Source organism: Sorex fumeus, unplaced genomic scaffold, assembly GCF_029834395.1.
Source record: "Sorex fumeus unplaced genomic scaffold, SorFum_2.1 ptg000086l, whole genome shotgun sequence".
Taxonomy (NCBI): domain Eukaryota; kingdom Metazoa; phylum Chordata; class Mammalia; order Eulipotyphla; family Soricidae; genus Sorex; species Sorex fumeus.
In genome coordinates, this window is record NW_026606143.1 from 35,320,876 (window position 1) to 35,347,724 (window position 26,849).

The 26,849-nt window shown below is 53.6% G+C and overlaps 2 protein-coding genes across 2 annotated transcripts in view; one reads left to right on the forward strand and one right to left on the reverse strand.

The window, feature by feature from the left end:
• Nucleotides 1–745: 745 nt before the first annotated feature.
• Nucleotides 746–18,970, reverse strand: SYAP1 (synapse associated protein 1). The gene is made up of 9 exons (XM_056131297.1): nucleotides 18,656–18,970; nucleotides 14,723–14,841; nucleotides 12,655–12,721; nucleotides 10,795–10,868; nucleotides 7,299–7,438; nucleotides 4,779–4,927; nucleotides 3,570–3,628; nucleotides 2,513–2,660; nucleotides 746–1,052 (listed from the first exon to the last, which is right to left on the reverse strand). The coding sequence occupies exons 1-9, from the start codon at nucleotides 18,831–18,833 to the stop codon at nucleotides 925–927; spliced, it is 1,062 nt and encodes a 353-aa protein (XP_055987272.1). The 5' UTR covers nucleotides 18,834–18,970; the 3' UTR covers nucleotides 746–924.
• A 228-nt stretch (nucleotides 18,971–19,198) lies between these two features.
• The window catches only part of CTPS2 (CTP synthase 2), a 132,051-nt gene continuing 124,400 nt past the window's right edge, over nucleotides 19,199–26,849 (forward strand). Inside the window, exon 1 of the mRNA XM_056131291.1 lies at nucleotides 19,199–19,399. The gene's annotated coding sequence lies outside the window, so the exon portion shown is untranslated. The remainder of the gene's footprint in view (nucleotides 19,400–26,849) is intronic.

The following is a 26,849-nucleotide window of genomic DNA, read 5'->3' on the forward strand; positions in this document are numbered from 1 at the left end:
ATGTGCTGGCGATTTAAACAACTGGAAGAAGACTGTGAGTGGGCTTCTAAGGCCATTATTGCTTAAAGGATAAAAGGCCCTGCTTTGTACAAAATCCTGCTGCAAACGTTAGGGGTAACATTATTAAACGTTAGTTCAAAAACAAGAAAGAAGAGTCCCCAGAGGGGGAAAAAAAATCATCTGCGCAGCAATTCTGTCAAATTGTGCTAGGTTTACATCAAGATCAGGATAATTAGTTTATCTCATCTATCAGCTGGAATTTTAGAAAACACCTAGCAAGAAAATAGTTCTGAAAAGTGCTTTCTCTTAAGTTCTTTGGTACAATTTGGTCAACTTGAAAGCAATTCATTCAGTACTTTTAAGGTATGTGCGTCAATAAAAATGCACTCAGAATGGTTAGAAATCCACCAGGGAAGAATAAATTCTACTTGTCACCTCACAGAAAAAGAACTCTAAAACTTTACTTGTGTTTCTGTGGCAAAGATATCCATTCCAGGGCCAGATAGAGAGTACACAGGCACAGTGCTGACCCTGCATGCAGCTGGCCCAGGTCTGATCCCTGGCATTGCATATGGTCCCCTGAGAACCGCCAGGAGTGATTCCTTAGCACAGAGCCAGGAGTGAGCCCTGAGAACAGCTGGTTGTGGCCCAAACTTCTGACCTGCCCCCCTCCCAAAAAGATGCTTATTCCAACTATAAGAGCACCTCTAGCCAGATAAATATTAAAGAAATATTATATAAAGCATCCCTTTGATTAGAATAACTGTATTCATTATACATATATATATATATTTTACATATAAGAGTCAAGCTTTAGCTTGGAAAAAGAATAATTTGGAATTACACATGTGCCTTTTGATTTAATGAATGTCCAGATGTCAGTTACAGAATGTTATTGGATTATGCTTTTGACTCAGGAAAGAGTTAATCTTCCTCCTGAAGCATTTCCTCGATTTCTTTATCCCAGTTTTCATCTTTTTTTCCTGATTCTGCGACTACTTCGTATTCTTGAAGTTCCTGCTGGAGTTCCTTTTCCCAGTCTGCGGAATCTTCTGAAAGAAATCAAAGATACAAAGATTATCCCTGAATTCTTGGTGCAGCTTTTCACAAGCCTGATGTGTGAAAGAAAAAATGCAAGTCCTAGTCTCAGGAATTTTTTTTTTTTTTGCTTTTTGGGTCACATCCAGCCATGCATAGGGGTTACTCCTGGCACACACACATCCCAGATACACACCCCAGATACACACACACACACACACACACACACACCAGATAAACCCTAGTTGGCAGCTTCTCTTGGCCCGAGCCACACACACGAAGACACACCAACACACACACACACACCCCAGATAAACCCTAGCAGGATGGCAGCTCTTGGCCCGAGACACCCACACATCCCAGATACACACACACACACACACACACACCAGATAAACCCAAGCAGGATGGCAGCTCTTGGCCCGAGACACCCACACATCCCAGATATACACACACACACACACACACACACACCAGATAAACCCTAGCAGGATAGTAGCTTCTACTGGCCCAAGACACACACCCAGACACACCACACACACACACACACACACACCTAGATAAACCCTAGCAGGATGGCAGCTCTTGGCCCGAGCCACACACACACAGACACACCCGACACACACACCCCCCAGATAAACCCTAGCAGGATGGTAGCTCTTGGCCCGAGACACACACACATCCCAGATACACACACACACACACACACACACCAGATAAACCCTAGCAGGATAGTAGCTTCTACTGGCCCGAGACACACACACACACACACACACCCCCAGATAAACCCTAGCAGGATGGCAGCTTCTACCGGCCCGAGCTTCGCGGCCATCCTTGGGCTGGGATGACTCGGCCAAATTCCTTTGCCTCTTTGGCCCGTTTCTCCTCTCATTCCTGTGCAGGCCTTACACATGGGGGCGCGGGGCCTGGTCACCTCTGCCAACCCCCACCTTTCAGTGAGGGAACAGAGAAGGGGCTGCTTGGCAGAACTGCACACAGGCAGTACACGTGCTCTGCCACTAGAAGGCGCTCTGTGGTGCTGCTCTGGAGACACAGCTGACTTATTCCTTGCTGGGTGGGTGTTCAAGGGGTCACTCCTGGCGGGGCTCAGGGGATTAACTGGCTGCATGCAGTTTAACCCCTGGATCGTCTGGAACCCCAAGCAGCAAATATTGTTTGGAAGAGGGGAGATCCTCTCCCAAGCAGAACTCAAGCCCTCTGCCCCGTGGCTAACTCGGCAGGTGGCAGAAGATGCTAGACCGAGGGTGTGCGCGGCTTGGGACAGGGGTCCCGGGATCACCCGGTCATGCTGCTGTGCTGGGCACTGCACCAGAGCCAGTTGGGCGCACCTTAAACCTGGCATAATCATCGCCCCTCCCCACCCCGAAGCAAGTTGGATGCCAAAGTTCTAGAACGCTTTGGAAACGTGCAGCAGAGCCAAGTGTTCGGCCCGGAAGGGGCTTCTCGCTAATACCTTCCAGGGCCGCTGTCTCGGCCTCCTTCTTGTCTAGCACCAGCTGCTCCATCTCCTTCTTCAGGTCCTCCTGATCGAAGCTGCATGCGTCGAAGGCATCGCTGACAAACTCGGCCACGCCAGGGCTGGTGGAAATCTCCTCTTCATCCTGGAAGGCAACACGGGGACACAGACAGGCGACCCAGTGAACCGGGTGCCCACCCGCCAGGGCTCCGGTGTGGGATGGAAGCTCCCAGGGCCCTTTTCTTTTCTTTCCTTTTTTTTTTTGCTTTTTGGGTCACACCTGGCGACGCACAGGGGTTACTCCTGGCTCTGCAGTCAAGAATTACCCCTGGTGGTGCTCAGGGGACCACATGGGATGCTGGGAATCGAACCTGGGTTGGTCGCGTGCAAGGCAAACGCCCTACCCGCTGTGCTATTTCTCCAGCCCCCCCCAGGGCCCTTTTCAGGCTGACCCTTCAATCGAGGAGCAATAAAGGCCCCCAAAGCTAGCTGCTCGGCGATCTGCCTAGAGAAAGTCATGTCCCAAGGTCGTAAGGCAGGGGACAGACATACAAAATCAAATCGCCCTTGAGGAACTGTACCGGGCCCCTTCTCCGGGCATGGACCCCCACTGACCGCGGACCTTCTCAGCTGCTCTGGGGCTTGTAACTAGATGAGAGAGCCCAACATGTGCTGTGCTCGCTCGCTTGGGATCACCCCAACATTCTGTCCAATGCCCTGATGAGAGCTCAACAATGGTCCCTAACTGCCCCTCTTCCTGAGGACAGATGCGACCTGTATTCATAAGCAGTTTTTTTTTTCTTTTTCTTTCTGGGTCACATCCAGCGATGCACAGGGGTTATTCCTGGCTCTGCACTCAGGAATGACTCCTGGCGGTGCTCAGGGGACCACATAGGATTGCTGGGAATTGAACCCGGGTCGGCCGCATGGAAGGCAAACGCCCTCCCTGCTGTGCTATTGCTCTGGCCCCTCACAGGCGGTTTCAAGCGGCATCTAACACCGGGTGACTTCATTCCCAGACCTTCACAACTATGCGCCAGTGAAAGCGTATTACCTCTTGTGTTTTGAGCTGAGATTTGATAACAACGGGCGGTGTTTTGGGCCGTACTGCCTCTGAGAAGCGAGAATAAAAGAGACAATCACTGCTGGGTTCAATTCTGATACACACAACTTACAAGAACAACTAAAATACCCGTAGTATGATACTCACTAATTTTCTTTCTTTTTTTTAATGTAGGAATACTGTTATTTATTCAGCCACTGATTAGCTGACTGAGCATGAACTCCACTGATACTCACTAATTTTCATAAGTGAGCTCTTACATTCTTCTTTCTGTTTTTAAGTTATATATAAAAAAATATAGCCATGTGAACCTATCTTTAGGGGAATTTTTTTCTTTCTTATTTTTTTTTTTTTGCTTTTTGGGTCACACCTGGCAATGCACTGGGGTCACTCCTGGCTCTGCACTCAGGAATTACTCCTGGCGGTGCTCAGGGGACCATATGGGATGCTGGGAATCGAACTCGGGTCGGCTGCGTGCAAGGCAAACGCCCTACCTGCTGTGCTATTGCTCCAGCCCCTAGGGGATTTTTTTCTGTAAGGTTTTGGGTCACACCTGGCGATGCTCAGGGGTTCTTTCTGGCTCTACACTTAGGGATCACTCCTGGTGGGGTTCAGGGGACAATTTGTACAGGTTGCTGGGGATTGAACCCGGGTCGATCCCCGGCATCCCATATGGTTCCGTGAGCCAGGCTAGAGTGATTTCTGAGCGTTGAGCCACAAGTAAGCCCTGAGCACTGCTGGGGTGGTCCTAAAACTGAAATAAACAAAGAGAGAAAGAAGGAGAGAGAGAGAGAGAGAGAGAGAGAGAGACAGAGAGAGAGAGACAGAGAGACAGAGAGACAGAGAGCCCGAGCTAAAAAGAAACAGGGTAGACGCAGTGAGTGGAAGACAAGGATATAAAGTCCCACGGTGGAGGGCACAGAAAGGGGAAGATGGTTGGAGATGCAGGGGGGAGGTGAGAGGGGAGAGAATGATAGGGACAGGACGGAGACACAGACAGAGGCAAGGGGAGCTAAGGGTAGAGCTCTGAGCACCACTGGGGAGAGGGCTGGGCAGGGAGGTATTGGGGAGAGGCCCGTGCAGGGGCCACTTCCTCTGGGAAGGAAGGAATTTTCCACGCTCTGTTCCTGCACTCGCGGGCCGGCCAGGCGTAAGAGCGGCGAAGCGCAGCTCGTTCTGCAGAGCGAGTCGCGCTGGTACCTGTGAGCGGTGCCGCGTCTTCTCCGCGTTGGGCCTTCCCGTCCTGCTTGGCGGCCTGCTGCTGGGCGGCCAGGGCCGTGAGCTGGGCCGACTGCTTAATCAGGGAGACGCGGTAAAAGTAGTTCCTCCAGAAGACTTCTTCCTTCACTCTGGCGGGAACAAACGATACACGCGAGAATGGGCTTTATCCGTTGCCGGGAGACCATCACACTGTCACTGTCCTCCCGTTGTTCATCGATTTGCTAGAGCAGGCCCAGTAATGTCTCCATTGTGAGACTTGTTGTTACTGTGTTTGACATATCGAATACGCCACTGGGAGCTTGCCAGGCTTTGCTGTGTGGGCGGGATATTCTCAGTAGCTTGCCGGGCTCTCCGAGAGGGGCGGAGGAATCGAACCCGGATCAGCTTGGTTGGCTGCATGCAAGGCAAATGCCCTACCCACTGTGCTATTGCTCCAACCCAGGGAGACTGAAAGAGGCGGATTTTAGGGGCACTTTGAACTCAAAGGAGATTCTCATGTGGGTTTTTTTTTTTGCCTTTTGGGTCACCCTCAGCAATGCTCAGGGGTTCCTCCTGGTTCTGCACTCAGGAATCACTCCTGGCGGTGCTTGGGGGACCATATGGGATGCCTGGGATCAAACCGGGGTCGGCTGCATGCAAGGCAAACACCCTCCCTGCTGGACTATTGCTCCAGCCCTCGTTCTCGTTTGCTTCTGAATCAGAAAGCTGAAGGCGTGGCTCAGAAGGAAGACTAGCTTCTCCTTGGCAGCAAAAGGCAACTTTTTGAGGGGTACGGGGTGTGGAACCCCACTAGTGATTCGCTGCTTCCTAGTGAGCGAAGAGTGCTCACAGTGCTCACAGCCAAATGGACATGTGGTCGCGTCGGCCTCCTGGGAAAACAGGCCCATCTAGGGGGTGGCAGCGCCGAGTGCCAGGCACGGGTGGCCCCAGGCGTCTCTGAGGGCCGGGCACAGGCTCTGGGTCCTAAAGGGCAGCTGGTGGGTTTGGGCTGATGGTCCAGCAGGGAGGGTGTTTGCCGTGCATGTGGCTGACCTGGGTTCGACCCCCCAGCACCACACGTGCTCTCGCGAGCCAACGAGGAATGATTCCTGAGTGCAGAGCCGGGAGTAAGCCCCACGCAACCCCGGGCGTGGCCCCCAAATGCATTCAAAACTCAGGAGCCTCCAGCTCCCCAAAGGAGTTGGGACACCTGAGCTGCACCTGGGGAAGAGGGACTGTGGTGCACTCGGGGACAGCCGCCATAGCCAGGCACTTCCTGCTCCTGGGCCTGGGCCAGCAGTGTCCTGGGTGTGGGAACACACAGTTCTCTACCCTCGGAGGCTGCGCAAGCCCAAGCCCACACGCAGATTCCGAGAGTGAGAAAGGGATGCCCGGAACAAGGGACAGGCTCCGACAAGGGCCCCGAGGTGGCGGCACAGGGGACAGGAAGACCCGCTTATGTGCAAGCACGAGGTCCCGCAGGGCCTTGGGCCCGTGGGAGAAGGCGGGGCCCGACGCTTTTTCCCCAGGAAGGTGGGATCAAGCGGCTCATCACCCCAAATTCCAGGGAAGTTCACTCTCATCCCTGGTGCCCTGTGCGTGCACGTGCGTGTATAAATGTGTGTATGCGTGCGTGAGTGTATAAGTGTGTGTATGCGTGCGTGTGAGTGTATAAGTGTGTGTATGTGTGCATGTATGTATGTATGTGAGTGTATAAGTGTGCATACGTGCACTTTGTGTGTGCGTACGCATGAGTGTATGTGTGTGTATGTGTGTGTGCGTGGGTGTAAGTGTGTGTATGCGTGGTGCATGTATGTGTGAGTTTATGTGTGCATATGTATGCATGCATGTATGAGTGTATACATGTGTGTATACGTGTGTGCGTCTACGTGAGTATGTGCGCGCATGTGTGAGTGTATAAGTGTACGTGTGCATGCGTGCGGATGTGTGGGTGTATAAGTGTGTGTATATGTGAGTATGTGCGTGTATGTGTGAGTGTATAAGTGTGCATATGTGTGCGTGCGTGGGTGTGTGTATATAAGTGTGTGTATGCGTGGTGCATGTATGAGTTTGTGTGTATGTGGGCATGCATGTATGAGTGTATACATGTGTGTATGCGTGTGTGCGTATATGTGAGTATGCGCGTACATGTGTGAGTGTATAAGTGTATGTGTGTAGGTATGCGTGCGTGCATGCATGTGTATGTGTGAGTGTATAAGTGTGCGTATATGCGAGTACGTGCGTGTATGTGTGAGTGTATAAGTGTGTATGCATGCGTGTATACGTGTATATAAGTGTGCATATGCGCGCGTGTGTGCACGTATGAGTGTCTAAGTGTGTGTACGCGGGCGTGCGCGTGCAGGGTGTGTGCGTGCATTTATTCCTGCACAGGGAGAGGTGGCAGGGCCGAGGCTTGGAGCCTGTTTTTATGCTCACAGACTGCTGTGGCCCCTTCCAGGAGCGTCCCTGCTGCGGTGCCCTGAGCAAGGCCCCCAGGAACCCGCAAAGGCCGCTGCTTACAGTTTGGGCACGAGTGCAAATCTCATCTTGCTCAGCAGCTCATCCTCCTGCAGCATGATCAGGGCGACTGGGTACATCTGGTCGAAGTCAAAGGTAAACTGCACGCCAGCCGGAGGGTCACGAAGAAAATTCCTCTTGTCCTTTGAGAAAAATACAGAACGCAATTAGTATAATATCAGCATCATCGATGGGAAAAATACTGAAATATTATTTTTTAGTTTTCGGGGGGGGACGCCCCACACCTAAGAGTGCTCAGGTCTTACTCTTGGCTCTGTGCTCAGGGATCACTCCTGGTGGGCTCGGGGGAACCACATGGGGTGCCGGGAATTGAACTCAGGGTGGCCATGTGCAAAGCAAATGCCCTTCCTGGCGTACTATAGCTTTGGGTCTGAAATCTTTTTCTGGAGGGGGGAGGGCAGCAGGTCACAGCAGCCCTGCTCAGGAGCCACTCCTGGCTGTGCAGGAATCAGTCCTGGAGGTGCTGGGGGCCGCTCTGTGGGGCCAGAGGCTGAGTGCTGAGGGCAGCGATCAAAGCCAGCATCCAGCTGCTGAAGGCAAGCCCAGGGGAGTCACAGGTAAGAAGGAGGTGACGCTCTGAAGCGTCTGTCCACAGCGGCAGAGGTGAGGAGAGCCTGTACTGCATCCCAGAACGCAGCGAGGCTCGGGGGATACCCGACGTGAGGAAGTGCATCACGAGACAGCCGGGCACTGTGCCTTTCCCTGGCATTCTTTGTCTGCCCTGAAGTAGTCTGAGAGCACCCTTGGTCCCTTTGTCCAGCGTGGGGACACGGGGCAGGTCGAGAACATTTAGAAGCCGATCCCTTGCGTTGGAACGGGATGGCTACGGCATGTTTCAAACAATGACCTCACACAAGAGGCCCTTGAAAAATGTCTTCCTTAAGTATCATGCTCAGTGAAATGAGTCAGAAAGAGAGGGACAGACATAGAAAGATTGCATTCATCTGGGGAACATAAAGTAACAAAATAGGAAACTAACACCCAAGAATAGTTGAGATAAGTACCAGGAGGTACATTCCATGGCTTGGAGGTCAGCCGCACCTGCTGGGGGAAAAGGCAGCTCAGATAGAGAACGGAACACCAAGTAAAGGGTATTGGGAGGATCCGCCCAGGATGGGAGATGCATACTGAAAGTAGACTATAGACCGAACATGATTGCCACTCAAGGCCTCTTTTGCAAACCACAACACCCAGTAGGAGAGAGAGAACAAAAGGGAATGCCCTGCCATAGAGGCAAGGTGGGAGGGGGGAATGGGGGGTGGGAGGGATACTGGGATCACTGTGGGTGGAGAATGGGCACTGGTGGAGGGATGGGTACTCGATCATTGTATAACTGAAACCCAAACACGAACATTTGTAAGTCTACAACTGTACCTCATGATGTTTCACTAATAAAAATTTTTCAAAAAATGTCTTCCTTGGGGGTTGGAGCGAATAGTTCAGTGGGCAGGGTGTTTGCTTTGCACACGGCCGACCCAGGTTTGATCCCCGACGCCCCAGATGGTCCCCCGAGCACCGCCAGGAGTCTTTCCTGAGTGTAGAGCCAGGAGGAACCCTCAAGAAGAACCGGTGTGACCCAGAAAAGAAGAAACACCACCCCCGGCCCCCACTAAGTCATTCAATGATAGGCTATGCCTCCCACTTTGCAAGGAAAGAATCTGGGGCCGGGAGTATGGCTCAGTGATGGGCACCTGCCTTCCGCGTTCAGGCAGAGCCCTCGGCACTGTCCCATACCGCGGACGGTGATCGTGGGAACCCCATGACACAAACGTGCTATCTCGGGACGGCAGCCACGGAATGGGAGCACTCCCGTGGAAAGAGATGGGCTCAGACTTGGCATGCACCAGGCCTGGATTCGATCCCCGGGACTGCACGAGTCCCTGAGTGGCAGTGGGATCCCCAGCACCTCTCACTGGGGTGGTCCAAAGCGCATGCGGAAAAGAGACGATGTCTAGGCCATGCATGTCCCGGAGGCCTCAGAGAATTTTACAAAACTGTATTTAAAATGCCCCCAATGGAATGTCCTGCCACAAAGGTAGGGGGGGATGAGGGGATGGGGGGTGGGTGGGAGGGATACTGGGATCCATGGTGGTGGGAAATGGGCACTGGTGGAGGGATGGGTATTTGATCATTGTGTAATTGAAACCCAGGCACAAGAATTTGTGGGTCTACAACTGTACCTCATGATGTCTCACTAATAAAAATAAATAAATAAATCAAGAAAATGCCCCCAGTGGCGCACCTATGCTGCCAGAGCAAATGTGTCGCCCACACCTTCCCTCTTGAGATGTGGACTTTCATGTTTTCATGTCTAATGCTGGGATGTGTGTAGGGGCTCGCTCTGCCCTTGGAGAAGCTCGGGCTCCCTTTTGAGTAGGTTACTCTCTACTCTCTCTCACGTTCTCCCCCTCCTTCCCTTCAAAACCTCCAAATAAAAACGGCGTAATTTCAAAAATAAATAAATAAATAAATAAAATGCCCCCAAAAATACTATGCAGCTGTCAGAATAGATGAAATCATGAAATCTGCATATAAGTGGATCAACCTGGAGCGTATCATGCTAAGTGAACTGAGTCACAGAGAGAGGGACAGACATAGAAGGACTGCACTCATTTGTGGAATATAAAGTAACAGAATTGGAGATTAACACTCAAGGCCCAGATAAAGGCCAGGAGGGTCACTTCACAGCTTGGAAGCCGGCCTCACACGCTGGGGGGGAAGGCAGCTGGGACAGAGAAGGGACCACTAAGTGAATGATGCTTGGAGGGTTCGCTCGGGATGGGAGACGCGTGCTGAAAGTAGACTATGGATCAAACATGATGGCCACTCAATACCTGTATTGCAAACCACAACACCCTAAAGGAGAGACAGAGAGAGTAAAAGGGAATGTGCCTGCCACAGAGGCGGGGTGGGGTGGGGTGGGAGAGGCGGGAGGGATACTGGGAACATTGGTGGTGGAGAATGGGCACTGGTTTAGGGATGGGTGCTCACTGTTGTATGACTGAAACATAAGCATGAAAGTTTGTAACTCTGCAACTGTATCTCACGGTGATTCATTATATATATATATATATATATATATATATATATATATATATGGGCTGGAGCGATAGCACAGCGGGTAGGGCGTTCGCCTTACAAGCGGCCAACATGGCCGACCCGAGTTCGATTCCTCCGCCCCTCTCGGAGAGCCCGGCAAGCTACCGAGAGTATTCGATATGCCAGACACAGTAACAACAAAGTCTCCAATGGAGACGTTACTGGGCCCGCTCGAGCAAATATATATATATATATATATATATATATATATATATATATAATAAAATAAAATAAAATAAAATGCCCCAAACCATTCCAGGCTGTGGAGATGGCTCAGGGTGCGAGTGCGATTCTTGGAGTTGGCCTCAGAGCCCAAACCACACCAAGCACGCACTGGCCGTCGAAGGGAACCCCGCCAGGGTCACCCCAAGGCACTCACCGCAGATAAGGCCAGGATCTGCTGCTGAATGGTCTCTTCGTCATGACTGTCGACCCATGGGGGCAGCGCGACTTCTACGCGGGGTCGGTGGCAGAGAGGAAGGAGAGAAGGATGGGTTATACAAGGGTCACACCGAGTCTGCGCGTGGAAGGAAAACGTTTCCACACGCACATCTTCAGCGTGCCAACAACAAGCTCTAATGAGATACGCTCACCGTCCCTTAGTCTCTGAACCGAGTCACATGTCAGATCACTGAAATCACTCAGATTACATGGTGGCCAGCACCTGGACCCTTGGACCAAATCAGTCCCGCCCCCTCACCCCTGTTGCTGGGGGCCTCGCTGCCCTCACGGTCTGCTCTCTCTCTCTCTCTCTCTCTCTCTCTCTCTCTCTCTCTCTCTCTCTTCTCTCTCTCTGGACCAGGGGCTCTGCATTTGCTGGCTGGTTGCTTTCGCCATTTCCTGGCTGGATTTTCTCGCTGGCCCTCGTGTTTCCCTGCGTGTCATACCCCCTCCTCTCACCCAAACGTCTCAGATCTGAAAGCCAAGTCTTTCACTGTCCCGCGCTCACAGCTCCGTGCCTCAACTGGCCTCCAATGTTTCTGTGGCCCACGCAACACCAGGGGCTGTGGTCGGCCAAGCGTCTTTGTCCCCAAGAGCTGCTCCGCATTTTTCACTTTCCAGTCGCAGAAATGCCTGATGCACTTGGCTGGCAGCTCTTTTTGAATGTATGGCCTTGATCAAGTGAAATTATTTTCTGCTTGCGCCCAATTCAAAGACTTAAGGCCACAAACCATAGCACCCAAAAGGAGAGAGAGAACAAAAGGGAATGCCCTGCCACATAGGCGGGGTGGGACGGGGGGCGGGGGGAGATGGGGGGCTGGGAGGGCTACTGGGATCATTGGTGGTGGAGAATGGGCACCGGTGGAGGGATGGGTACTCGATCATTGTATAACTGAAACCCAAGCACAAAAACTTGTACGTCTACAACTCTACCTCATGGTGTTTCACTAATAAAACTTAAAAAACAAACAAACAAACAAAGACTTAAGGCCAGTTTAGGGCATGTGCACCAGCAAAATGTATAAGTGATCCTGGAAGAGCAAACGTTTAAAGGACCGGAAGGAGAAGGGTGGGCAGGGGCAACAGTACAGCCCAAAGGGCGCTTGCCTTGGATGCGGTCAATCTGTGTTCGATCCCCGGCACCCCACTGGGTCCACCAGAGCCCGCCGGGGGTGACTGCTGAGCACAGCTGGGTATGTCTTCCAGGCCCTCCACCCCACAAAGAGAGGAGCGGCAGGCTGGGAGCTAGGTCAGAGGACTTAGCACAGGCTTCGTGTCCCTTGTTGGTTTTTCTTTAGGGCGAGAGGGTGAGGAGGCACGAAGAGCAGAGAGGGGAAGGGTGAGGAACTCAGTAAAGAGAAGGAAGAGAAATATGAGTCCAGAATGCAGCGAGCCGGGGCTGGAGCAATAGCACAGCCTGTAGGGCGTTTGCCTTGCACGCGGCTGACCCAGGTTTGATTCCCAGCATCCCATATGTCCCCCTGAGCACCGCCAGGGGTAATTCCTGAGCACAGAGCCAGGAGTAGCCCCTGTGCATCGCCAGGTGTGACCCAAAAGAAGCAAAGAATGCAGCGAGCCTGCTTGTGTGTCTCCCGTCTTCGGACGCACCTGCCTCTCTCCTGCTTGGAGCTAGGCTCCCCAGGGGGGCCATAGGCACTGCGCGCAAACCCCCTGCCACCAGGAACTGCCTCTGAACACTGAAGGTTTAGGAGTTTGTCTCTCCAGCCCTAAGCACGGCCCCTGGCTGCGCAATACCCTGCACCCGGTCCGCCAGGCAGCAACTCTGGGCCGTACATACCTGACTTCTTGGTATGCTGTTCTTCCAGGAATTTTTTCTGTTCCTTCTGGAAATCACCTAAGATGGTCTGTTCAAAAACATATGAAAAGCCAAATTTACTTGAAAAGCTTCTTATGCAGGTGGAGAGATAGCACAGCGGGTAGGGCCTTTGCCTTGCACGCGGCCGACCCAGGTTCGATTCCCAGCATCCCATATGGTCCCCTGAGCACCGCCAGGAGTAACTCCTGAGTGCAGAGCCAGGAGGAACCCCTGTGCATCGCCGGGTGTCACCCCCCTCCCAAAAAGAGAAAAGCTTCTTATTAGGTAAGTATGACATGAGTGACATCCAGGCTTATGAAGGGTAAAGAGTGGCTAAACATTTTTCTTTCCTTCCTGTTTTTGTTTTGTTCTGTTTCTGGGCCACTCCTCGCTGTGCTCAAGGGCGCACTCCTGGTACGGCTTGGGGAACCATACGGGGTGAGGGGAAGGAAACCGGGGTCGGCTACAGGCAAGGCAGGGTGGAGGGCTGGCATGCAGGCAGATCTAAGCAAATTTAGGCATTCAATTTCCCTTCATTATAGGTAGTGCGACATCTTATTATGACATCTCATTCCTTCTTTGACAAACTGGCAGGCTACTGAATGTAGCCTGCCCACACGGCAGAGTCTGGCAAACTCCCCGTGGCGTACCCAATATGCCAAATACCAGTAACAATGATGGGTCTCATTCTCCTAAAGAGCCTTGAATATAATCTCAGGGACTAGGACGAAGGAGACGTTACTGGGGCCTGCTCGAGGCAATCGACGAATAACAGGATGATCTGTGATCTGTAATCTGTAGCCCTTAGGTTGGCCTTGAGACTGGTCACTACCTTTGGACTAGCCAAGGGCTGGCACGCAGGGGGCCTGGATTTGACCCCCAAACTGCAGTCCCCAGAGGACCCTGGAACACAGAGCCCAACCCCACTCCCCAATAATGGCCAACAGAAATGACGTTCCCTTTGCCCGTATCCTACCATCTGAGAAAACTAAACAAACTCACTCCCGAGGGTCTTATTATTTGATTTTTAGCTTGGGGTTATGCCTGGTGGTGCTCAGGGAGACTCCTTCTAGAAGCCTGCACCACAGACCACTGAGTTACCTCCCCGGTCCCACAACTTTGTTTTGTGGTTGTTGGGACCATACCCGATGATGCTCAGGGGTTCCTCCTGGCTCTGCACTCAGGAATCACTCGTGGTGGTGCCTGGGGGACCATGTGGAATGCCGGGTATCGAACCTGGGTTAGCCACGTGAAAGGCAAGCTCTGTATTTCGCTCTGCACTCCCCACCCCTGCCCCGCCCCTCCCCTACCTTCCTTTATTTATTTATTTATTTATTTTGCTTTTTGGGTCACACCCGGCGATGCACAGGGGTTACTACTGGCTCTGCACTCAGAAATTATTCCTGGCGGTGCTCGGGGGACCATATGGGATGCTGGGAATTGAACCTGGGTCGGCCGCGTGCAAGGCAAACGCCCTACCCGCTGTGCTATCTCTCCAGCCCAGACCTTCCTTTAGTTTTAAAGAAACTGTTCCTAAGGGCTTAGGAGTGTGAAAACCTAACTGCGTGATGCAAGGGCATAATCATCTTCTGAAAAGGTCCTAGTTAAGTTTTCTGTTTTGGGGCCACACCCAGCAGTGTTCAGGGCTCACTCCTGGCTCTGTGCTCAGGGCTCACTCCTGAAGGGGCTCAGGGGACCACAAGGCGTACCTGGAATTGAGCTATGACAGGGTGACCATGCAAGGCAAGCGCCCTACTCACTGTACTCTCCAGAGCCCAGAAATGGCCATAAATTCACGAGAGGGAAACTTGAGTCATGCCCTCAAATTATTGATGAATTTTAGAACGTATTAAAATAAAAACTTGTTATTTAAATGAAGTCAGTTTATAACATTTTTTTGAACACAAAGAGAAAAAAATCAAGACTCTCAATAACTATTATTTTCATCAGAATGATCTTCTATTTGGGTTCACAAAATTCTTAAGAGGGAATGATTAGCTGTGAATGAGCTTCATAACATGAGTCTGTTTCCAAGAGACCCCCAATGCACCTTGTCAATGATGCCATCTATCCTTCCTTCCTCTACCGACTTCTTGATGGTCTGTGCTGTCTCGGTAACAGAGTCCGTGATCTTCTTTGTTGCGGCCGAAGCGAAGTTAAATAGATAGCCTGTGGAGAAGACAGTCTTGGCTCCATTTGCACATTTACTTATGATTTTTTCTATTGTATTTATGATTTTTCCCCCCTGAAAGAGCTCTGAGAAAAAAATATACATATTTATTTTGCTTTTTGGGTCACACCCGGTGATGCACAGGGGTTACTCCTGGCTCTGCAGTCAGGAATTCCTCCTGGCAGTGCTCGGGGGACCATATGGGATGCTGGGAATCGAACCTGGGTCGGCCGCGTGCAAGGCAAATGCCCTACCCGCTGTGCTATAGCTCCAGCCCCGAAAAAAAGCCCGAATACCATGGGTTAGTTAGGAGTTGAGTGAGGATGAGAAGCTCCTCAGGCAGTTCCAGCGTGACTATGTTGGAATCACAATCATCTATTTTGGGGGGAAGTGTGGTATGGGGGTTGGACCACACCTGGTGGCACTCAGGGGACCATATGTGGCGCTCGGGATTGAACTGGGCTGACGCATCTTCATGGTAAGCACCCTACACTACTTCTCTGGTCCCAGTTCTTTTGCTTTTAAAAAAATTGTATTCTGAGGGGCGGGCTGCCATTGCAAAGATGTCACGTTAACGTAATCATCTGAATTCTCTCGTTTCAGTGATTCCTAAGGTGGAGGACACAGAAATACAGGCTCATGGGACACTTGCCCTTGGGGGATGCCCTCCAAAGCAAAAAAACACCTCAAACAAAACGAGGGGAGCAAGAACATTCCTTACAAGGTGGCACCCGGGGGCTGGAGCGATAGCACAGCTGGTAGGGCGTTTGTCTTACACGCAGCCAACCCGGGTTCGATTCCCAGCATCCCACATGGTTCCCTGAGCACCGCCAGGAGTAATTCCTGAGTGCAGAGCCAGGAGGAGCCCTTGAGCATCATCAGGTGTGACCCAAAATGTCAAAAAAAAAAAAAAAAAAGATCAACTGACCCCAGATTTTAATGAACTGGTTAAAAAAGAATGAAGATAAGAGTTATCAGAAAGTCACTGTCCTCCCGCTGTTCATCAATTTGCTTGAGCGGGCCCAGTAACATCTCCATTTTGAGACTTGTTATAGTGTTTGGCATATTGAATATGTCACGGGTAGCTTGCCAGGCTTTGCCGTGTGGGTGAGATACTCTCGGTAGCTTGCCGGGCTCTCGGAGAGGGGCGGAGGAATCGAACCCTGCTCAGCCGGGCTGGCTATGTGCAAGGCAAACGCCCTACCCACTGTGCTATGGCTCCAGCTATCAGAAAGTAACAAGTCCAATGTCCACGGCTCTGGGCCTCAGGCCCAAAGACGGGGTGTGATGAAACTGTGATCTTGAGGAAGGGAAGGGCAGACTGCTAACCTGAAAATGCTTAATTCCCCTTCATTTTCATAGTCTCAGTCTCCCGACTGTCCTGGGAAGAACAACGCTTTGTGGATTTGGCTTTTGGGGGCCACACCCAGCACAGGGGTTACTCCTGGCTCTGCACTCAGGAATCAGTCCTGGCAGGGCTCGAGGGACCATATGGAGGAGGGAACAGAAGCCGGTTGGCCACCTGCAAGGCAAGAACCCTGCCCACTGTATATCTCCCCAGCCTGAATAATGTTTTTTTTTGGGGTGGGGGGCGGAAGTTGGAGTGAGGGGTTGAACCTCCGGCATGCCAAGTATGTGCTTTAGCCCTTTGAGAGAGCCCCGGGGCCTACGAATTGGTTCAGTACTCCCAGTTTAGGACAAAGAAGCTGAAAGTCAGAGAGGGAAAATCGTCCAATCGGCTAGGGGCAGACTCTGCTGAATGCCAGGCCAGGGTCTGGTCCCCTTCAACCCTGTCAGAGGCGCTCCAAATTTGGTGGCTGCATCTCAGCAAACCTGGACCGGGGTTTTCTCTTGTGAGCCCCCAACTCAAACTTTCAGAGTAGTTATTGAGTTTCTGGGACCTCTTATACTAGGGAACCCGCCTCCTCATGAAGTAGCCTCGGGCACTGTTTCTCAACCTTTCTCCTGCAGTAACCCCTTCAGACCCAGTTTACCTTCTGTGGTCCCTGTGTCCTCCCGACTGTCCTCAAATTTCTTACTGTGCCCCCCCACCACACGCAACTTTTGTGATTTTCATCCGTGGCCCCGGGTCCCACAGGGCTCCCGGTTGAGAAATGCTGGCTCAAGGACGCCAAGGGAAGCTAGCAGCCTTCCGACAGCCAGCAAGGCACAGTGAAACTCCAAAGTACATTGCCACATCCAAAACACACGAAAAAGAGATGATTACCAAATGCAGATATGAAGTTTCAAGCAGACAATAAAGCGCTCATTATTTCAAGAAGCCACTCCTTACCCTCCCTCCACGAGGATACAGGACAGTGTCTCTCTGACCCCTGCAACCGTTCCAGCCCTCCCAACACCCTGACTGCCTAGAGTGACTCTCCCAGCTCGACACAGTCCCTGTGAGCAAACCCACCTCCTCAGAGCCCTCAGGGTGCCAGCTTGATTTCTTCCCAATTTTCTATACAGGAAATAGTTGTCCCCCCCCCCTTATTCCCCTGCATTCGTTATTGTGGTCGTTGCCTGGGGGCCATCCCTAGCTTCTCTCGGGGCTTACTCCTAGCTCAGTGCTCAGAATCACTCTTGGTGTTGTGGGGGTGCCCATAGGCGGTGGGGATCAGAGCGAGTCACTGTGTGCAACAGGAGCTCGCCAAAGCTCTGGACTCTCTCACACCACACTGCTTTTACTACTCTTAGACCGTTTGGGGGGCTGAGGTTGGGCTTAATGTACTACTGACCAGAGTTAAATCTTTTTTTTTCCAGTTCCGCCACGTCAGTGGAAACATTCTGAGTACCAGAACCTCTCTACGTGGAAATGGTGTTTCTGGGGCTGGAGCAATAGCACAGTGGGGTAGGGTGCTTGCCTTGCATGCAGCCAACCCGGTTCGATTCCCAGCATCCCATAGGGTCCCCTGAGCACTGCCAGGGGTAATTCCTGAGTGCAGAGCCAGGAGTAACCCCCTGCGCATCGGCAGGTGTGACCCAAGGGGAAAAAGAAAAAAGAAATGGTGTTTCTGCCCTGGTGGAGCACTCGGGCTACCTAGCCCCCTCCCCCACCCTTGAAATACCTTTCAGAGGATTTTGAAAATGCCGCCTTATCTTTGCTGTCTACAGCTAGGCGGTTCCTTCACTTGCAGGACAGTCTGCTTCGGGGCTGCTGCTCTAGGACACTGTTTAAGCCGGGGCGGGGGTGTGCGTCTAAGGGGAAGCAGTGTGTATGTAGATTGGTCACTCTGGTTCCCAACTCAGAGCGCGGCAAGAGCCGGGCTTGGCGAGCAGAGTTGGGTTCTCACGGCTACCCCGACACGGATGACCCAGGGATGACCGGGAGCCGCTCCCTCTGGCCTTGGGCTAGTCAGGTCAATCCTGCAAGTTTCCCGCCAGAGACAGTGACAGCGCGACACCCCGCCCCCGCCCCCCCTCCGGCCCCCCATGAGGGGAAACGGCCGCACAGCTCCTGGTAAGGTGACGGACACAGCTGTGACTCTTTCTCAATCTGGCCCCTCCAAGCCCCCCTTCTTGTCGAAGGCCGTGGGCGTGACCATTGGCGAGTTAGCCAAACAAAAAGGTTCCTTGTCAAGCCTAAGGAGGGCGGGTCGCTCGGGGCCAATGGTGACGCAGTTGGGGAACTTCAGGTGCCGGAGGTGGGGCCCAGACCCCCACCGATCGCTCCCATCCAGAAGAGCCTGAAACACCCCTCCCGTCCCCCTTCCCCGCCCTCCCCCTCCCCGCTCCGACGGGTGCGAGCCAGGGGGCGTCGGGAGCAGAAATCGGGGCGCTCCCCGATTCGCTCGGCCGACGGGGGCGACTCACTTCCAAGGCCTTTGGCCTGGTGAAGGATGTCCTGGTCCACCTCCGGCTGCGGGGGCCCGTCGGCCGTCGTCTCCGTCCCGTCCAGGGAGCTCGGCTCGGGCGGGACATCGCCCTCCGGAGGCCCGGCCCCCTCGGACGGCGGGTTCAAGCCCAGCCAGCTGCCCAGACCCCGGAACATCCTGCCTGTCCGCGACGCCGCGGCCACCGGCAGGTCACCCCCCCCTCCCAGCGGCGGCGTCGCGCCTCCGGACGCTTAGCGCGCCGCGCGCCCCAGGAGGAAGGTCGGAAGCGCGACCCCCTCCCGCCAGCTCCCCAGCGATCGGGTCCAAGTGCGCCGTCGCGGGGCTGCGTCACTTCCGGCCCGGGCCCCGCCCCCGCGCGTTTCCGCCGCTGACGCGCGTGGAAAGTCACAAAGGGTTTTCCCGCGGACGCTCCGCCCCTGGGCGTGGAAACGGCATCGGCGTCGCCCCGCGGCCAGCCCCGACCCTCCAGGCCCTGCGGGGCCCAACGGGCGCACGGGCCGGGGGGGGGAGGCGGTAACGGGCGCCGCCGGGTCCTGGCCGTCAGAAACGGTCACCGCGGCCCGCTCGCGTCCGTCCGAGGAACTGAGGCTGCGGGCGGGCGGGCGGCAACCTCTAACTTTTAACGGGATCCGACCGACGCGAGCCACGGGCCGCCTTCTGGATTTTGAACCTGGATCGTGGTTTTCAACAAACACGTCGGGGAGAAAAGCTCGGACGTTTTGTAAGAATTAGCGTTGCGAGCTGTGTCCACGCGATGAAAGGACTGTCCCGTCCAAACGATCGCGGTTGTGTTAGACCCCCCAGACGAAACCGACCGTCCTGGCCGTTTTCGAAGTGTACGCTTCAGTCGTGTGCGGTTCATTCACCGCGGCGGCGCGGCTGATCTCCAGCTTTCTGGTCCCTTGGTAGTCGCTGCCTGCTGTTGCTAGGAGTTCCGCCGCTGCAGGAACGCCTTAGAAGTGGAAGCATAACCCTAGTTTGGTCTTTTGTGGTGGGCTTAGTTCACTTAGCAAACGCTCTCAAGGTGCATGCCTGTTGCCCCAGGCGTCGGCCCTTGAAATTCGCCTTCAGGGCTATCATTAGAGATGGCATTTCTATGTACTACAAGGGTTGTAGTCTTGTTTTAATGATCCGTTCAACTATTGATGGACAGCGGAGCCGCAGATGTTTCAATTGTGATCGTACTCCGTGTGTGTGCTTGTCAATTTAGAATAATTCTTACTTCTAAGAGTTATACTTAGGTATTGGCCCGTGAACTAATAGGTTGTCTTGCATTTGCTTCAGACTATTACAGGTTGGGGTGAAACTGGTAGGAATATATTAGAAACAAACTTGGCTGTAAGTTGGGAATGCTGAATCGTGAGGTTAGGCTTTTTATGTCTAGATAATACGCTTTTCTACATAATTAGCTTTTCCATAATAACATGTAAACAACCCCCCAGAACTGGACATTTCCAATCAAGGGGGTTAATGAACACATTCACAAGCGCAATCTCCAGCAATCTATTGGCAAAGATCACCCTTATGAGATTAGCGCTCTTCTTCCCACTGTTTTGAGGATTGTAGTGCTGTTTCAGTGATCTGTGTAGGAATGTCACAGACAGGTTGAGCATGATAGTACAGCGGGGAGGGCGATTGCCTTGCCCGTAAGTGACCTGAGTTCAATCCCCGGCATTCCATGTGGTCCCCCAAGCCTGCCAGGAGTGATCCCTGAGTGCAGTGCCAGGAGTAACCCCTAAGTACTCCCTGGTGTGCCCTTACCAGCCCCCCCCAAAGATTTTAGGGAGACATGACAATTCTTTTTGTTGTTGTTTTGTTTATTGGGTCACACCCGGCAATGGTCAGGGATTACTCCTGGCTCTGCACTCAGGAATTACTCCTGCCAGTGCTCGGGGGACCATATGGGATGCTGGGAATCGAACCCGGGTCAGCCGCGTGCAAGGCAAATGCCCGACCTGCTGTGCTATCGCTCCAGCCCCGAGACATGACAATTCTGATGCCCTTGCACTCCAGGTTCAGTGCATCTATATTCACATTGTACTTGGGTTCAGGAGTTTGGCCTAACAAGTTCAGCCTGTTACTTTTTCGAAAACAGCTTTATTGACATGTAACACACATACTGAACAACTTACCTTATTTAATTAAGGTAACTTAATTAACCTTAACTTACCTTATTTAATTTTTTTGCTTTTTTGGGGGGGAGTCACACTCGGTGATGTACAGGGGTTACTCCTGGCTCATGCATTATTCCTGGCGGTGCTTGGGGGACTCTATGGGATGCTGGGAATCGAACCTGGGTCGGCCGCGTGCAAGGCCAACGCCGTACCCACTGTGCTATCGCTCCAGCCCCTCCTTAGCTTATTTTAAAGTGTACAGTCTGGGGACTGAAGAGGTGGTGACAGAGATAAGGCACTTGCTTGCATGCGGCCAACCCTGCTTTGATCCTCAGCACCACATATGATCCCCTGAGCACTGCCAGGGCTCATTTCTGAGCACAGTCAGAAATATCCACTGAGAACATCCCCTCCCTTCCCCTCCCCTCCCCTCCCCTCCCCTCCCCTCCCCTCCCCTCCCCTCCCTTCCCCTCCCCTCCCCTCCTCTCCCCTCCACTCCCCTCCCCTCCCCTCCTCTCCCCTCCCCTCTCCTCTACTCTCTCTGTACTCAGGGGCTACTTCCACTGCATTGCTAGGGTCAGACCGACTGTCCTGGGCATTGAACTGAGGCCTGGGTCTCCTTCGCAACTTGTTAGCTGCTTCCTCTCTCCCTGTTTTATTTATTTATTTTGTTATAAAGTCACAGGAGGCTGAAGCAATAGTACAGCGGGTAGGGCGTTTACCTTGTATGTGACCAACCCAGGTTCGATTCCCAGCATCCCATATAGTCCCCTGAGCACCACCAGGAGTAATTCCTGAGTGCAGAGCCAGGAGTAACCCCTGAACATCACTGGGTGTGACCCAAAAAGCAAAAAAAAGAAAAGCAATATAAAATAAAAAAGGGGGGGATCATGGGATCCAGAGAGATGGTACAGGGGCAGATGTGCTTGCTTTGCACACGGCCAGCCCTGGTGTGATCCCCAGCAGTGCCAGGAGTGACTCCTGATCACAGAGCCAGGAATGGGTGCACACACACACACACACACACACTCACACACACACAGCCAGAAGATCATAATATCTTTCCAGGTTGTCAAAGGGAAAGGGAATACTGAAATGTGATGACAACTTGGCAGTTATTATGTATGACATCCCTATCAACCCTTAAACATTTTTCTTTTCTTCGGGAGATCAACCCTCAGCTGCCTGGGTTCAAGGCCTGCGGTGCAGCCTGTTGAGCTGACGCTGATCCGCAAACATCCTTTCCACGGGCCCTCTGTGGTTTCATGAACAAATCAGATTCTTTTATGCTTCCAGGCTCTTCAAAATGTGTTTCCTCTTAAAACAAAAAGCCTCTGGGCTCATTTTCCTAAAAGTTGACATCATTATTCCAAAACCCTGGCCTGTTTCTTCTATAACACTACTCTAATCCTTGCTGGGACAAAATCTCCCTTTTGTGAATTTTGCCAGTCAGCCTTTCAGCCTTTGGGGGCGGTCCTGTGTGCACTGTGGAATATACAATGTTACATACACTGTGATACTATGTTATAAGTCTTTCTTGCTTGCTTTTTTTTTGCTTGCCTGCCTTCCTTCCTTCCTTCCTTCCTTCCTTCCTTCCTTCCTTCACTTCCAGCTTCCTTCTTTCTCTTCACACTCCCACAGTGCTCAGAGCTACCTTACTCCAGGCCCTGTGCTCTGGGGTCACTTGTGGCAGTGGCCAGTGGGGAGTTGGGGATGTCATGGGGGGGGGGGGGTCAGACATGCAAGACAGGCGCTTTACCTAAAGCCTGTATGAGAACTCGAGTCCCGAGTCCCGTAGTTTTCTTTCCCCGGCTTGGCTTTCATTTAGCATTCCTGGCGGAAGGGAAGTGTCTGTGAAAAGTATTCAGAATGCTCTGGAAGGTCTGCCTGGTTTTCAAGCATACTCCCCAGCCCTGTTTCCAGCAGCCTTTGCCCCCTTGGGGTTTGTGTGTGTTCTTCTCTGCATCTGCCCAACTGTCCCTGTCCCTTCTTAACGCGGATCACCCTTCAGACTTTTAAACGCCACACTGAAGGGGCCAGAGAGGCTACTACAGTGGGCTCAGGGGCTCGCCTTGCGCTTGATTCCTGAGCCCCACCAGGAGTGATACCCGAGCGCCCCAGAACCAGGAGAAAGCCCTGAGCAGGAGCCGGGGTGTGGCCCCCCAAAACAAACAAACCAAAAGTCACTCTGAGAAACCTTGGTTTCTTGGTCGCCTTCGGAGGCCTCTGCTACAAGGGGGTGGGGGGGGGAGGGCCCGCGTCCCCCCCTCCACGCCACCCCCCGCGCGCGCGCGGGGAGCCAGGGAGGCCCGGGAAGACGGAGCCCCCAGTTTGGAAGACGGAGCCCCCAGTTTCGTTTCCTGCCCCTCCTGGCGCCCCAGCGGTTCCCGGCGAGCAGCAGCTGGGAGGGGAGGAGCGGCGGCCGCGAGGACCCCGCCGGGGCCTCGTCCTGGCCGGGAACTTGGCGTTGGCCCCGCGCGTCCCCGAAGTGAGCCCGGGGGGCGGAGCCGGGCCCGGAGCGAGCCCGGGGCGGTGGCGGCGTTGCGCCAGGGGGCGGGGAGCACTTGGGGAGCGCTGCTTTCGCGAGCGGACCCCGACAGTCCCGCGGACCCCCAGCTCTGCCGGCGTGAGTCAGCGGGACCCTGGTGGGGCCGAGCGGGCCGGGCCGGGCCGGGCGCGGGGGGCGGCCGGCTGGGAGGGAGCGGGGGCGGTGGCGATTGGGGACCCCCCCACCCCCCCGCAATCCGGGCTGGCCCGACAGGTGAGCGTTGGGGCTGGCGGCTAGGCGGAGCCGGGCGGGCCGCGGCCACTCCCGGGGTCACCGCCCCTGCCACGCAGGTAACCGCCGCCTGGGGCCAGGCCCCCGGGGTTCCGCCACCCGCCGCCTCGGGCCGTCCGCGGGGCCCGGGGGCCTTTGTCCCTTCGCGGCTGCTGGGGTGGCGGGCGGCGGGGCGCGCGGGCGACGCGGGGGACGCGCGTGCGGACGCGGGGCCGGCGCCGTCGGGGGGCCCCGGGGCCGCGTTCTCCCGACCCCCGAGCGCTCGGGCCCGCCGCGACCCCAGCCCCACTCGGGCCCGGGCCGGGGTGGGGGGAGCCCGGGAGAGCCCCGAGATGGCGTTGGCGGAAGTGAAGCCCCGCGCGCGGACTAACGGCCTTTGGGGGGCCCCGGGCCCCCCGCGACCCCCGCACAGCCGCGGTGCTCAGGTGCGCGGCGGCCCCCAAAGTCGCTTCCTCGGGGCGATCGTCACTTATAAAAAAACCAGAAGTTGTGTGGCTGAGAGCCACGGGTCGGAGCCCTCGCGGGAGGGATGCTCTTAGCCGACTGGACACGTTGTCCAGCCCGAGAACCGCGGCCCCCCCGCCCCACCCCGCGGCGGGGACGGAGCCCCACGTTCCTGCGGCGGGTCCCAGTCCTGCGGGGCTCCCCTCCCCTGCCTGGATTTCGGTTCTTATGTACTTAATCCGGCCGCTTCCATAACTTCACAGTGCGAGCCATCGGCAAATATTCTTTTGTACGTGGCGTTGGTTTTGGAAACGGTCGTTTTTCGAGAAGCTTTTTTTTGGGTGGGGGGGAGATGGGCGCCGCGGTGTCTGAAAAACGGGGTGTCTGAAAAACTGGGTGTGTGAAGTTTCTACTTGCTCGGGGCCTGCTCTGCCCCCAGATAGGCGCAAGTTGGGATTTGGGCACCCCTGTTTCCCAGTTGCGTGTTGGAGAGAGCGATTGACTAGAATTTCACTCCTAAATTCTTAAGTCGAGTTTAGTTGTTAAGGTGATCGCAATTTTGAATCCATTGGGTTCAATCGGATGTTGAAAATGAGTATCTCTTTTAAAAAAAAACCAACAAAAACCAGCTTTTCAAACATGGCTTCTAGAAAATTTAAAATGACAAAGGTGGCTCGAGTAACTGTTTGCATTGGACTGAAGACAGCACAGCTGGATTCACTCCGATTTTGCAGTCAGTTGGCTGTACTTCACTGCATGGAAGAGAAATGAAAACTTGATTTTCACAAGGGAAAAACTACCCCGTTGAAGGAAATAGCTGGAAGAGGCTGCCTTTTCCTGCAGTTTTAAAACTGTTTCAGACATACTTGTCTGCTTAAAATAAGTGGAAAGAATTCGGTGTCTCCTTGGGAGGAGGTTGGACATTTTCGAGAAGGACTTGAAAAAATATTTGATGTGCTGATTAATAACGGTAACTCCTGCTTTTGAAAATAGCGAAAACTAGTCATTGCCCATAGCCCCTTCAACCTAAATACACCACAGAGTAATATATTGTTGGACCTTTTGCTCTGTCTTTTTTTTCTTTTTTTTTTTTTGTTACTTTTTTGGGTCACACCCGGCGTTGCTCAGGGGACCATATGGGATGCTGGGAATCGAACCCGGGTCAGCCGCATGCAAGGCAAACGCCCTACCCACTGTGCTGTCACGCCAGCCCACCTTTTGCTCTGTCTTAATTAAAAGAAAACACAGTGGGTTCGTGGAACCTAAGCATTCCTTAGACGAAAAGTTCTGAGCTCTTAGCCATCGTTTGATGAGGCTTCTCACGAAAAGACCCCCCCCCCCCTTTTCAATAATATTCTTTAGTTTTGCTGACTTGAACCAACGGGGAGGGGGGCGCGGTGATCTCAGTGGGATGCCAAAGCAGGCACGGTGACAGTGCGGCTTGTGACCCAGCCAGCAAAGGGGGAATCCAAGGGGCTGTGACTTTGCCAGGCTCTGGGGAGGGCCCAAACCTCGAACAGAAAAATGGCAGCAGGCACGTGCCACTTGTTCGGCTGGAGCAGGAGCTCGATGACTCGGAGATGACTCGGAAATGATTCCTGCCTTGGATCCTGTGGCTCTCCCGGCAAACATCTGGCTGCCCTCTAAACCGCAGGGGCTGTTCATTCCCTCCGTTATCCCCATCGGTGGAGGCAGTGGAAGCTTGGAAAAGTTGGGAGACCCTGAGGGGAGGTGGGGGGGGGGCTTGACTGTTAGGGAGTTGCCCCTTTGCAGGGAGCTGGGCCAATAGGACTGCCTAGAGCCGAGTGTTCAGGTGCCCCCTGGGAGGTGCCTCTACATCGAGAAATGTGCAGGCCAAATCTGGTTCTGGTTAGCGGTGGCTAGTGAAGAAGAATGAGGTGTAGGGAAAGGCGGGGCGCTCAGACTCCAGGCTTGGCCTGGGATGGAGTGGGAGACGCATATTTGGGATGACTCCAGTTCCCTCCCTCTGACCAAAGGCTCGCAGGCAGGCAGGTTCGAACTGCATCTCAGAGCTCTGCAGGGAGTGAGCTGAAATGAAGACACGTTGAGGGTTGTTTCTGCAAAGTGCTGAGGGAACTGCAGAATTTTCAAAATGGGCTTTCCTTTGCGGAAGATCAAGGATCAAGGATCAAGGTCCTCCCGTTGTTCATCGATTTGCTCGAGCGGGCCCAGTAACGTTTCCATCATGAGACTTGTTGTTACTGTGTTTGGCATACTGAATACGTGACGGGGAGCTTGCCAGGCTCTGCCATGCGGGCGGGATACTCTTGGTAGCTTGCCGGGCTCTCCGAGAGGGGTAGAGGAATTGAACTCAGGTTGGCCATGTTGGCCGCTTGTAAGGCAAATGCCTTACCGCTGTGCTATCGCTCCAGCCCCCTTTGAGGAGAACAGGCCAAAATAAATAAAAAAGACAAAGGGGAAACTGAAATCCTCTGTGATTGTATTTGTGCTTAATTTCCAAGTTTATAAAATGAATTCCAGGGCCAGAGAGATAGTACAGTGGGTCGGGCCCTTGCCTTGCAGGTGTTTAATCAGGGTTTGATCCCCGGCACCCCGTTTTGTTCCTTGAACTCATAAGGAGTAGCCCCTCACTGTAAGCCATGAGCATCTCCAAAAAAAGAAAACCCCCAAAAAGTGAATTGCAGGGCTGGGAGATGCTGGGGGGGGGGGGGGCTGAGCACATGATTTGCACGTGGGAGCCTTGGCTTCTAACCCTGGCACAGTGTGGGCCTTGGGGCACCCTTAGGAATGACCCCCAGCACTGTCAGAGGCAGCCCAGAAAACAAAGCGAAAAATTGTGTCACAGCAATAGA

What these genes read in the sequence shown, in the direction of transcription:
- SYAP1 (XM_056131297.1), bottom strand. Translation starts at nt 18,833, where the DNA reads ATGTTCCGGGGTCTGGGCAGCTGGCTGGGCTTGAACCCGCCGTCCGAG. An exon ending in CCAGGCCAAAGGCCTTGGAA is followed by an intron (nt 14,842 to 18,655) that starts GTGAGTCGCCCC and finishes TCTTCTCCACAG; the next exon opens with GCTATCTATTTAACTTCGCT. An exon ending in AGATCCTGGCCTTATCTGCG is followed by an intron (nt 7,439 to 10,794) that starts GTGAGTGCCTTG and finishes TTTTTCTCAAAG; the next exon opens with GACAAGAGGAATTTTCTTCG.